Consider the following 12,686-nt stretch of genomic DNA (forward strand, 5'->3'; position numbering starts at 1 on the left):
CACATGTAGGCATAACACAAATGCATTTAAATGTAACAGGGGTGTCAGAAAAACTGAAGCTACATAGGATTGCCTGTGGATAAAACGTTTAACAAAACACAATAATAAATACGCTTGGACAAACATCAATCCCATGAGAAACCCCAGCCACTTTCATTACTGTACCTATAGGCACTACACTGAGAACTGTTTCTTTCCTTCCACTTGAGTGAAAGCATACTCTAGGACACAACAGACTGTTAGGAGTTTCTTCTCTTATAGTCAAAAAAAAAATTTTTTTTTCCAGTGCTCAGTTTTATATGTGTTGTATAAGGATAATGGATGGATGTAGTGTGTCGACCGTGATAGTAAGGTTTAGGAGGATTAGGCCTGACTCTGGCTTAACTGTCTGCTCCTTCAGTGGCCCAGAACCAGCAGCTGTAGAGCAGGAATGGTAGGACAGGGCTCATGAGGGAGCTGCTTTGCAAATGTTGTTATTTTTCCTCTTCACCCCAAGAACTTGGGGAGGGTTATCGGCCACCATTGCCGTCTGTCCTCTGTGACTTGAGCGAGCCTGGAGAACCTTTAAAGGGGGGGCTGTGGCTTGCAGGGTTGGCAAGGAGAGAAGATTGGTTAGGAAGGGTCCACATAGAATACACACAGGGAGCTGGGCGGGGGTGGCACACGCCCTTAAGCCCAGCACTCGTGAGGCAGAGGCAGGCGGATCGCTGTGAGTTCAAGGCCAGCCTGCCTGGTCTACAAAGTGAGTCCGGGACAGCCAAAGCTACAGAGAGAAACTCTGTCTCAAGAAAACAAACAAACAAACCAAAACAGAATATACACCGGCAAAGGGGACCTGTGCATTCCCTGGTCATCAAATGGAGCACCAGGAAGCCAGCTGTGAGATCTATTGAAAAGACTTTGTCCAAGAGCACAGCCTTTATATTAACAGCGAGGCACTGCCTGCCTTAGGCTAAAAGCCAAAGAGGAAAACAGATGCAGCTGTATGCAGGTAGGGGACTTCTTGGTGCTAAAGGTTCTTTGAGGAGCCCTTGGAAGTGACACAAAGAAAGGACCCTGTTTTAAATACCTATGAAGTCGTGGAAGGTATCATGGAGAGCTAGCATGGACGACGTGGCTCCCTATGTGTCTTTTGTAGCTTTATTTTGTAGCTCACCTTCCTCCAGCCCGGTTCCATCACCTTTCCTCTGTAGCTATTTAAAATACCCCCAGTCCCTGACCTCATCTCCTCTGAATAGGCTGAGAACCTTCTGAGGAGGGTCTGTTCTTAGAGGAATTCCTGTGCTGTGTCCTCCCTGCTTGTTGGCTCAAGCAGTCATTGGTCAGGTAAATATTAAATAGTCTTTAAGAACAGTGTCAAGGCAGGAGATCAGGTGTACAACTTTAATCCAACACTTGGGGAGGAGGAGGCAGGCAGATGTCTGTGAGTTCAAGGCCAGCTTGGTCTATGTATACATTAAGACCCTCAATAGGAATTCGTACTTATCTGCTATCTTAGCAAGCACCATATGGAAAAGTTAGGCGCAGCAAACAATGTAACGGCTTACAGGTTAAGTTTAGCACGCTAAGCCTGGGTTGTTCAGTCGAAAGACTAATTCTCAAATGGAAGGAGAACAAGAGTGAGGAAAGGATAGGAGTACAAGACTATCATGTGTCACACACTTGAATACCACTAAGTAATGAGGTATTGAAAACAAATAAACATTGTGTGCTCTGCGCACTGCAAACATCCAAGGATCATGGTTAATCTGAGTAGTTTAGAGTAGGCGTCATATAACCCCCCCCTCTTAAGAACTGCCAGAAGGTGCATGTCTGAAGAGGAAGGCTTGGCAATTCTGTATTTGAGAAAAAGAAAGATCTGTGACTAGAAGAAAAAGTTGGATGGGTAGGTGGGTGTGTCCTGAAAAAAATCTTAAATGCGGATGGGCGGTGGTGGCACACGCCTTTAATCCCAGCATTTGGGAGACAGAGGCAGGCAGATCACTGTGAGTTTGAGGCCAGCATAGTCTACAGAGTCTAGGACAGCCAAGGCTACACAGAGAAACCCTGTCTCAAAAAACAAAACCAAAAACCAACCAAACAAACAACAAAAAAAACAAAACCAAAAACCAACAAAAAAACCCTCAAATGTCATATGTTCATTTTTAGTTCATGTAGTGAACAAATGCTTTTAGGTCCTTTCTCACTCTAACATAGTCCTTACCTTTATTCATGCATTGTTTAATTCTTGTGTTGAAAGGAGCAATAATAAGCAAGTAAATAAATAAATATGTCTGACTGGCCTGCAATGCCAAGGCAATTAAGAAGGTAGAATAGGGAGAAGGCTTGTCCAGTCCCCTTCCCCAAACATCAGGGCTCAGTACCTTGTGCTCCAATTTTAAAAGGGCCACTGCAAGTTCAAGAACTTCCAAATTCAAAAATCTGAACTCAAAAGGTTACGGCAGAAGGACTGTGAATTTGTGGTAACTTTCTGTTCTTTATTGAGTTTGATGGTCGGGGGCAGCCTGAGTTACTGGGAGAGTCTGTTCAGAAACAAATAGTCTCAGGGTGAGCAGGGTCTCTCTCACACCTGCAAACCCCAGCTTACTGGCAGCTGAGACGGGACTGTTGTATTAGAGGCCAACCTGGGCCGCATAGTGAATTCAAGGCTCAGGTGGGTTATAGAGTGAGATCCTACAATTAAAACAAAACAGAACCCAACAAAACAAAAAACAAAAAAACCCTCCAAAATCCAATAAAATCAAACCACCACACTATTTTTTTTTAATAGTATAAAGCTCTCAAACAATCCTCTCCCAAAGCAAATTCATTTGGGTCATTTTGCCTTGTTTATTGTGGTACTTTACCCCATAGGCTCAAATATTTGAATGCTTAGTCATTAGGGAGTGATGACTTGAGAGATTAGAAGATGTGGATTTGTTGGAGGAAGTGTGTTCCTGGGGTTGGGCTTTGGAGTTTCAACGTCTCAAACCAGGTCCAGTATCTGTCTTTTCCTGTTGCCTCCTAGTCAGGGTGCAGAACCCTAATCTACATCTCCAGCCCCATGTTTGCCTGCCTACAGCCATGTTCCCTGCCATGGTGATAATGGACTAAATCTCTGAATGTAAGTGAGCTCCAACTAAATGCTTTTTTTTTTTTTTAATTTATAAGAGTGTCATGGTCATGGTGTCTCTTCACAACAATAGAATACTAAGACAGTTATCCCATGAGAAAAGTTTTGGCTATGTCTCTCACCAAACTAGGGGCCTCAGACTGAGGATAATTACAGTACCCGTTTTATTATGTATAGGGTGTATGCCTACATGCCAGAAGAGGACACCAGATTTCATTATAGATGGTTGTGAGCCACCATGTGCTTGCTGGGAATTGAACTGAGGACTTTTTGGAAGAACAGCCAGTGCTCTTAAGCTTTAAGCCATCTCTCCAGCTACCCCCTCCTTTTTGATGAACTCCTAAGGCCACACATTTACCCATTTAACCATCTATCACCCATCCCACAAATCAACAATCTTTGGAGATGTGCCAGGTGTCAAGCTGTGTACCTCTTGCAATAAGGAAAATATTGTCCTTACTGTATCAGTGTGCACACACCAACCCATTGAGAATGGGGGAAATCCGTGAAATAAAAAGGGTGAAACATTATCAGAGCCAGATGATTTGTTACATTCTTTCTTCACTTTTGGTATGCCTGATAAATTTCTTAATGGAGTTAGATATAAGTAAAAACTGTATTTTCTTCCAACCAAAGGAACTGGGTTTGATAGATGCCCATAGCATAAGGCAAAGCGCACCATTTAGTTATTACATATTTGAAGAGAAATGGTCATGGCAAGGTGGGAAGTGGACAGGAAATGCCTTTTAGTAAAGGGAAGTATTCTATAGAAGGCCTCGCTCAGACCGAATAATGAGTTCAGCTCCATACAGCCACATTTAGGTACTTGTAGTTCAGGGTGAGCAGTGAAGAACTAGTCTTCTACAATGGCTTCACCTTATCCATGGACTTCTTCGTTCCCTTGGGTGTTTTAAAGCCGGCAAAGTGAGTACACATTGGTAAATCACCAACATATACCAGGTGCTATAGGAAAGCTGCTTGCTGGTTATTTCATGTACATCCTCCTCTCCAGAGCTGGGGACAGGAGTCCAAGACATTCCTCAAGGTATGGGGAATGTGACACAATCAGGCCAAGGGCAGTTCAAGCACACAGCCCTTCTAGATCAAAGCAGGGAAGTCAGGTCAGAAACCTGAGCTCCAGCAGGGGTAGGTTCAAATTCCGACTAGCTTTTGCAGCTTTGAACAAGTCATCTAGCCGCTTGAAGCTGACACAATTTCCTCATTTATAAAGAGGATGAAGTAAAATCTTGGGGGGTTTGTGGTTAGAAGCAAATTCTAGACCCCCAAGATCATACCACCAAAGGAAGACTCCATAAATGGCAGCCATCATTCTTGGCCAAGTGCTGGCGCGTCCTCCTGGGCGCGCCTCCTGCAGGTCCCTTAGGACAGACTGAGCCCGCCTCCGAGGCTAGGTGTCGATGCGCACAGCTGGTGGCCCAGCATCTGCGTGTCCACCTGGAGCAAACAAGGGGCGCAGGCAGGTGGATTGAATTGAGGGGCTTTCCTGAAAGGATCGCCCCCTCCCCGCGGCTCCCATCCCTGTGATGCGAGCAGGTGAGGTTTCGCCTAGGCTGCCGGGATGGCGACCGCAGGAGGGGGTCGAGGTGGAGGGCGCAGCCCGAGGGCCAGGGTCCCTCTTGGTGCTGTTTCCAAAGCCTGGTTAAACCTGCAGCAGGCTAGGGCGCAGGGCCGGTGGACTGCGCGCTCTGCGGCTGCGAAAACCCGGAGAGGCGGATGGGAGCGCTCGAGGCGCTCGCAGCCAACTCCTCCGCGGTCCGGCCGCCAAGCTGGGCATGCTCAGTGCGGCCGCCGCGCCGCCGTCCGCCAACTCGGGAGCTCGAGCTCCCGGGCCGTGGAGGCGAGAGCATCGGTGGCGGCGAGCGACGCCCCCAGGCAACTGCAAACTTCGTGGCGTCCGCAGTCTGGCGAGACAGACACCTCGTAACGTCAAAGCCAATTCCCCAACCTCCCGAGCGATGGAGGCTGCGGCCGCCAGGGCGTCCTGGCCGCCCACCCCTGCCTAGCATCTAGCTAGGGACCAACAGGTAAACTGTTGGGGGTGGGGAGCGAGGCACGCGGCGGCCAGGGTCTACCCAGGGAGCCGAGTCGTCCGCGCGCCCGATGTGTCCGTCGGTGCTCGCATCCACCGCTGCTCACTCCCTTCTCAGCCTCCGGAGGGCCAGCAAAGGGTTAAGTCGGCCCCACGCCACTGTGAGCGCGGCCCCCACCAGCCGCCGCGGCCGCCTGCAGCCCGCAGCCAGCAAAGCGCCCTGGTGCCGCCGAGGGGACCGGTGCGGCTTATGCACCAGCTGAACCCAGAGGCACGGGCTTCGCTGGGGGTCCGTATCATCGCTCCTCGCGGCCTCTCTCCCTCCGCGTCCGCGGCTCTGTGCCCCGGCGGCGGGTCCTCCCGGTTCAAGGCGGCGGGCGCGGGGCACGGCGTGCCAGGAAGTGGGCGCGGGCCGCTGCGCAGCACCTCCCGGGCCCTAGGACGCCTAGCTCTGGGCGGGCACCGAGCCTCCCGCCTAGGCGCCAAGAAAAGTTTTTCCCCCCCTTTGTGCCCCTCCCCCACCCCAGCTTGTGCCCCCCGGGTGGGTTTGGGTTCATTGGTGAAGAAAGTCACACGTTCCCATCAGCTGCTCCTCCCCCTGGGGACAGGGTGGGGGTGGCGGGAGGCCGGCGCCGCGGCGGACCCTGGCCGACCTCCAGCCTCGCCGCCGCCGGTGGACTAGGCGTCCCGGGGCTCGGCGCAGCAGGGTGCCCACGAAGGCGGCCCCCCTGAGCGCGTCTGCGCGCGGGCAGTGGCAGTCACCAACCTGCTTTCTCCTGCCTGCAGCGCCACGGCGAGCGAGAGTGGAGGGGAGAGGGAGTCTGTCTGCAAAGTGCTGCTCCCTGGTGCTCAGAGGCGGCTGCTCCAGCTCCAACTCTCATTCATTTCGCCGGTTAACATGAGAGATCATGGCCGCCTTCGGGCTTCTCAGCTATGAGCAGAGACCGCTGAAGCGCCCGCGGCTCGGACCGCCCGACGTCTACCCGCAGGACCCCAAGCAGAAGGAGGTAAGGGCGCCGGCGGCCTCCGCCGTGGTGTCGCGCTCCGCAGCGCTGACCCGGGGCCAAGCTGGCCCGGCGGGCATCCACGGCGCTGCGGGGGAAGGGTTGGGGAGGGGATCGGAGGCGGGTCCCGTGCTGGGGTATCAGGGAGCCTGGGCTACCGAGACCCGGAGCCTGCTAACCCCCGCGCTCCGCTGGGCGGTCGCTCTGCGGGGGCTGGGTCGCTTCCCGGTTGTCGGGCCTTGCACTGCGCCGCTGGGCGCTTTACCGCTTCTTCCTTGATTGCATCTTCCTGCTCGCTTTCCTCCGTTTCTGCTTGTTTTATTTTATTTTTTCTCGGTCACTTCGATAAATCCTCGTAAACTTTTTGACAAATGTTGGAATGCAAGTACATCGGACACTGTGGTCCTGCGTTTTGCGCCAGCGGTATAGGCTCTGATGGGGGAGGGACCCTTTTCACATCCTCCAGTTTAGAATGGAAATCGTTTTTTAGCGAGGTGATTGTATATTTGGCTCTGTGAATGCACCTCAGGATCTTTCTCCCTTAAAAAAATATTAAGACAAAATATTAGGGTGAAACACTGAATTTTGTCTCTAGAGAGGCAATTGGCTTTCCCGGAGGCAGTTTTTTATGTGTAAAATAAGGCAAGTTACCTTAGAAAGAGATAGTGTCCAGGATTACTTATTTCTCTGAATGAAATTAATTGGAGAAACCTTGGCTGTTGCAGCACCTACAGTAGCTTTAGTGGTTACTGTAAGCTATGTAGGTGTGTGCCAGGAGTTAACAAGTAATTATGTAACAACTCTCCAGCTATAATAATGATCACCCTTGGCTATACAAGTTGCTCAGAGACTTACCTATCTTTTCTTTTTTGTTTCACTTGCTTCCCAGCTGCCCTTTTAGATTTTGCCAGCTACAGCCCACCCATCTTCTCTCTCTCTCTCTCTCTCTCTCTCTCTCTCTCTCTCTCTCTCTCTCTAATAGTTGTTAAACATGAAACCGGCATGTATTCTTCCTGTGACTCTGAAACTCTCTACTGAAAGTTTGCATGTCCACTGATTTCACAAGAGGACTTAGCAGATAGGAGCTCTTTAAGGCTTCTCTTTTGATAAATGTATCTGTTTCATTGGTTGAGGCTCAGCACAGACTGGCTAATAGTGTGCCTGAGAAATCATCACTAGCAATTCCTTCTTGGCTTTGTTGTATTAAATTTGAGCACCAAGGGAGTGGTTAAGATTGAAGATTGCTGGGAGGTTTACAGGAGGGTAGCGTGTCCTTACCCAGCTCCCTAGGTCCCGGAGAATAGCAACTGTAAGGACCAAGTGTAAAGAAAGTTGACTAAACATTACGGACAGAACATTTTTAAAGTTTTGGTAGGGGTAGGGATGTTCATTTGGTTGACTTTCCTCATCCTATAATTGATGTCTCTCCAAGTCTTTCCAGAGAGTGGCTTAAGGGCAACTTGCTTGTTTTGGGTTGGTGGCTTCGATTATTCTGTGTGCCTGTCTAGCATTTATTTTTAAGTATGACAGTCACTTGAGGATTTGGATCCTGGAAAGAATAATTTTGGATATTGGGTCATTTTCTACATTGGAAGTAGTGCCTTGAGAGAATACTTTTTATACTTTGGTTTGGGGAAAATAAGATGATTGAAGCCCAGAAAACCTTGATTTATCTGGAGTGTGTGGTGAAAAAGCAGATTGGATTATCAGTGTGGTACTCATTCAAACCGGTCTCCCTCCCACCCCCCAGGATGGCTTGTGCTGTTACACTCCCGAGATTCACTTTCCCCCAGGCGACCGACATTCTATCTCTCTTGAGGAGAGAGTTATATGTGGCTGTAGTCAAATTTGGGTCCAATATGGAACAGGTGCTCGCCTTTTTATTTTTTTATTTTTTTTATTTTTATTTTTTGGTTGTTGGTGAGCAGATCCCTAAGCTTCAGCTATTTATGTATTATAGTACTCCCTCAAACTTCCACTCAACTCTTGTACAACCAGGACTTCCATTCTTTTATTAACTGTAGAGAAAAATGTATTGTGCTTTCCTGGCAGTCTTGGCTTTTTGCAGTTTACTGCAATATGTATGCGGTTGTATCAAATTAATATACACAAATGCAAGATATATAACTTCACATATTGGAAGGAGACCTGTTCTATACTGCTAGCCATCAGAGGGATGTGATGATTTGCTTGAGCATGGTCACGCTGATCCCACTGAAACTAGACTATCCTGAGCTGAACTCGAACTCAGGATAGTCTAGTTTCAGTGGGAAAAGAAAGGTAAAACTTTATGAAAAATTGCCCCTCATATTTGTCTAAAAAAAGCTCTGTCTCCTACTCGAAGGTGCCTCATCATGGTATGTGTAATTTTTATTGTTAAGAAGTGGTAATAGTGTATTGGAAATAGGATCCCAGGCAACTAAGTGGAATCTTGCAGTTAGGACTCTGTGGAGACTTAATGAAAAGATCTGTTAACCCGCTTTATCAATTGATCTGATTCATCCAAGAGCTTGCCTCCCTTTAGACTTTATTTAGTGAGGGGGTATAATACATTGTCATCTGCACACAGACTGTCCTCCAAACTTTAAAATGGGGAATCAGAAAAGTTCCAGTCTTGCTTGATTCTTCTTCTACAGCATATCTAGGTATCAGTGTTTTGTTCACTGCTGTGTTTTGCCTGATCTGCTTTGAGAATAGTTTGGATTTCCAATCCATCTGATGCTTCTTAGTTTTACCAAAGTGCTCGGATTCTTTTCTGGCTTTAGGTGGGCTTTCCTCCTCCCTGGAACTCTTGTGTATGTCAGTCGACTTGGACACCACCTACCTGCCTTTTCTCCCTAAACCTCAACATTCTGTCTCGTTCCTACATAGCTGAGATCCAGAGGGTGGGCTCTGGAGCATCCTGCTTACCTACATCATGGCTGTTTAGTCCATATACCCTGTTTTCCCCCTGTATGCTGTCTCTTTTCCTTGTAGAGAGTAAATGAGACTACTACCTTCCTGCAAGATGGTTGGATACTAGCACGGACAGAGCGTGTAAAGAGCATAAGCTAGAGTCGGACACAGAGTCAGCGTACAGATATTTCCTGTCAGGAATTGCTGTCAAGCCTGCCTCTTTATTATCTCGTTGGCCTCAGCCCGGTGATCTTCTCAGGCCTCTCTGGCACATGTATCATTTATAATTATTTGTTTGCACCTGGCCATTCCCTACCAATGGGACAGTTTCTTGAGGACAGGAAGAAATCTTATGTTTGCTCTCATTGATATGTCTGGCATCGAGTGAAATTCTTGGAATGCCAAGGGCACAAATATTCCTGTACTATTCCATTGAAGAAGAGATGAGTGAGGGAAGGTGTGGTGGCGCACGCCTTTAATCCCAGCACTTGGGAGGCAGAGGCGGGTGGATTGCTGTGAGTTCAAGGCCAGCCTGGTCTACAAAGTAACTCTAGGACAGCCAAGGCTACACAGAGAAACCCTTTCTGGAAAAACTAAAAGAAGAAGGAAAAAAAAAAAAAAGAAGAAGAAAAAGAAAAAGAGATGCGTCAATAAAAAAAAGCAATCGTGGTGTCAGAGGTGGTGGGCAAGTCTAGGGAGGTAAAGGCCCAGAATGTTTTTGTTATCTGCTGTGAGGGCTGAGGGCTGTGAAAGTGAGACAGAATCCTAGAAGGCAGAAGGAGTTGTTTTGCCATGGTTAAAAGGCCTGGACAGTTGATCAAGAAATCAACTTAGTAAGAAAATTAGGACGATAGTCAGGTTTCTAGGCATAGGAACCACTAGCAGGGTCCAGGGGAAGAATTGTGTGATCATGGGAGCAGGGCTGCTCAGGGGAAGGGCAGCACAGCTTTGCAAAGTTAGCATGCTGTGTGTGCCTCTCCTTCCAGCTTCTGAGCAGAGGTGAAAGGGCCAGATCAAATACTGGTTTAGGGAGTGTAGCCTAGTGGCCCAGTGGTGGTTTATCGTTGAGCATGCGTGAGGCTCTGGGTTCAGATACCAAGTATGGGGGGGGCAGGGGGGGGGGAGAGAGAGAGAGAGAGAGAGAGAGAGAGAGAGAAAGAAAGAGAGAAAAGAAAGGCTGTTGGGGAAGACCCCAGGTTATCTGATCTCAGATTCAGCAGGTCTGAGGAGTGGCCTCAGAATTTGCATTTCTAACCAGATGGAATGTAATCTGATACTGCTGGTGCAGAGTCGGCTTCTGAGAGCTTGGTCTACGCTGCAGGGCCAGCATAGGGTCCTCTCAGGGGCTGCAGCTGCAGGAGTTTGGCTTATCGGCCCACTCCAGCCTAGTTTGGTGGGGCTTTCCTCAGAAGTGTAATCCTTTATTAGTCGAATCTAAGAGCTTGTCAGGAGACCCCCAGCCCCTCTCTATCAACTTTCTCTTACACTTGGAATAGTATGCAGACCTTGGGGGGGGGCGGGTCTTGCCCTTCTGGCCCTTGCTCACCCCTGCGGCTATGTAGCCACACAGCGGGGCATCTGCGTTGTGGCTCCACCAAGAGCTGCTTCTTTGACTCAGTGTCCTCACCTGTGAGATGTGCATACAGCATACAGATTTGGCACATGGTCATGTCACACATGCTACACCCAATACAGGCCAGCTACGAGTAGCCCATGTCTTGGTAAAGGATGCAGGCACCTTTTATTGTACTGATGACAGTATCCATGACACCTGCCCTTGGAAACCTGGTTTTACTCACACCTTCCAGCTGTGCGCCCTTCCGGCTTCTGGCTGTACATGGGGCCACTGCTGCCCCCCCCCTCACGCCCCTCCCCGCCCCCCACGCCCAAATAGGCCTGGCTTTTTCATGTTTAGGTTCTGGTCCCTTGCTGGCTCGGTTTGTTCTTGGCTTTTAGCTAAGAGGCTGTCCCAAAGGCATAAGCTTCCTTGCAGTCAGCTTTTCACCCAGTCTTAATATGCTTCTAGAAAGCTCATCAGTGTCTGAAATCCAGTCGTTAGGGTCTGCATCTGCTCCCTGACCCCACCATCTACACTGGCGTGTAAGCTGCTTGAGGGCAAGGGTTTGCTGCTGGTGATCACATGAATGCCTCGGGAAGAAATCAACAAAACTCAGAGCTGTCGGGGAGGGGCAATGACGGAGGAACAGGGAAGATTTACGTTGACTTCTCAGGGAAGACTTGACAAATTGGCCAGTTGCCTGGAGGACTAAGGCAGAAGCTGAGGAGAATGTTCCTTGCTTGGGAGCAGTTTGTTGGCCTTGGGGCCCCTGCTTCAGGCTTCTCTAAAATTCCCAGTTTTTAGCGGGGGAGGGCCCATTTCTAGATGACTCAGGTGCGAAGCTGGGTAGAAAGCGCTGGTTCAGTTCTTACTCAGGCTGCCGGAAGAAAAGTTGCTAACTGGGGCAGGGAAGATATTCAGTGGCAGAGGTCTTGCCTGGTTTGCCTAAGGCCCTGGATCCAGTCCCCCGTTCTAGTTTGAAAAAGTGTTGCTAAGTGAGTCTGGCCAGAGAGGAGAAAAACAACTGGTTGTAGCTTCAGGGAGATACAGAGCTTAACTCCACCCCCCCACCCCCCCACCCCCCCCCACACCTGCCCAGTCAGAATTAATGGGGAGAAACTCAGGAACATCTGGGTAACCTGTCTCCGGGTATCTCCGTAATTCCTCAGCACACTGAATTGGAGAACTGATGTTTTGCCTTGTGCCGCAGAGTAGCTTGGGCTCTGGCATGGCCTTACCCACTGCTCAGTGCTTTGTGCTTTAGAAGCACATACATCTTACTTGAGGTATGGGTACCTTTGGGGACTAAGCTCTGTCCGTGAGCATTTAGAACTCTGATCTAACACCCCCTTCTTAGCCTAGGCTTGCTTCCTGCCAGCTGGAAGGCATTTATAGCTGCATGGAATTCCATGCCCGGGTCTGGAAGTATCAGATGCTAATTCCCACGTGCTCTTGGCTAACCCCAGGCAAAGGAGAGGTGAGCTAGCTTGGTGCCACAAACCCCTGCTTAACCTTAGCAGTGCCATGAGGTTTCTCTTTGACTGGGCATTGGGTTCTCAGGTGGACTCTAGGGATTGAGGTAAGGCTGTCTGTGGGTGTGGCGGCCACTTTCCTTTAGCCTGTTGGCTGTTTCTCTCCCCGCAGGCCAACTCTTGAGATGAAATGTGGTCCTTCAGGAAGATGGGGAACCAGAAAGCGAGGTCTGATCTTTGGGTAGACGAGAACGAGGCACGAATGAGTCTGGGGACTTTGGCTAACAGTACCGCCCTCAGGTGTATCCACAAGCATGGGCAGCCACAGGTGCTAGCAAAGCAGAAAAAGATGAACAGACGCAGAGGAGGCTCATGCTCCTGTTCTGAGGCTCTTCTCATAAAGAGGGTTTGAGCTTCTTTAGAGAGGCTGCCACTGCGCTGGAGGAGGCAGTGATGGGTGCTGCTAAAGCTCCGAGCCCCTTGTGCAGTGAAGGACAGCTGCATTGATTCAGCACGGAGAACAGTCACCTTTGGCTCTGAGTGGGGAGGCCAGGTGGAGGAAAGAATGGGCCAGAACCCAGCAAGGGCACCTGTG

At 49.4% G+C, this 12,686-nt stretch overlaps 1 protein-coding gene and 1 long non-coding RNA gene across 13 annotated transcripts in view; one reads left to right on the top strand and one right to left on the bottom strand.

The window, feature by feature from the left end:
• LOC311589751 overlaps window positions 1-6,042 on the bottom strand; it is a 54,894-nt gene extending 48,852 nt beyond the window's left edge. Inside the window, exon 1 of the long non-coding RNA XR_014776641.1 lies at window positions 5,929-6,042. This is a non-coding gene — a long non-coding RNA (uncharacterized lncRNA). The remainder of the gene's footprint in view (window positions 1-5,928) is intronic.
• Window positions 6,037-12,686, top strand: part of MED12L (mediator complex subunit 12L) — a 315,424-nt gene continuing 308,774 nt past the window's right edge. For all 12 annotated transcript variants that reach the window (XM_084768339.1, XM_084768345.1, XM_084768347.1 and 9 more), the window contains exon 1: window positions 6,037-6,169. In XM_084768339.1, coding sequence (XP_084624465.1) covers window positions 6,071-6,169 — 99 coding nt within the window. In that variant the 5' untranslated portion in view covers window positions 6,037-6,070. The remainder of the gene's footprint in view (window positions 6,170-12,686) is intronic.

This window comes from Acomys minous, assembly GCF_964271855.1.
Source record: "Acomys minous genome assembly, chromosome: 19".
NCBI classification, from domain to species: domain Eukaryota; kingdom Metazoa; phylum Chordata; class Mammalia; order Rodentia; family Muridae; genus Acomys; species Acomys minous.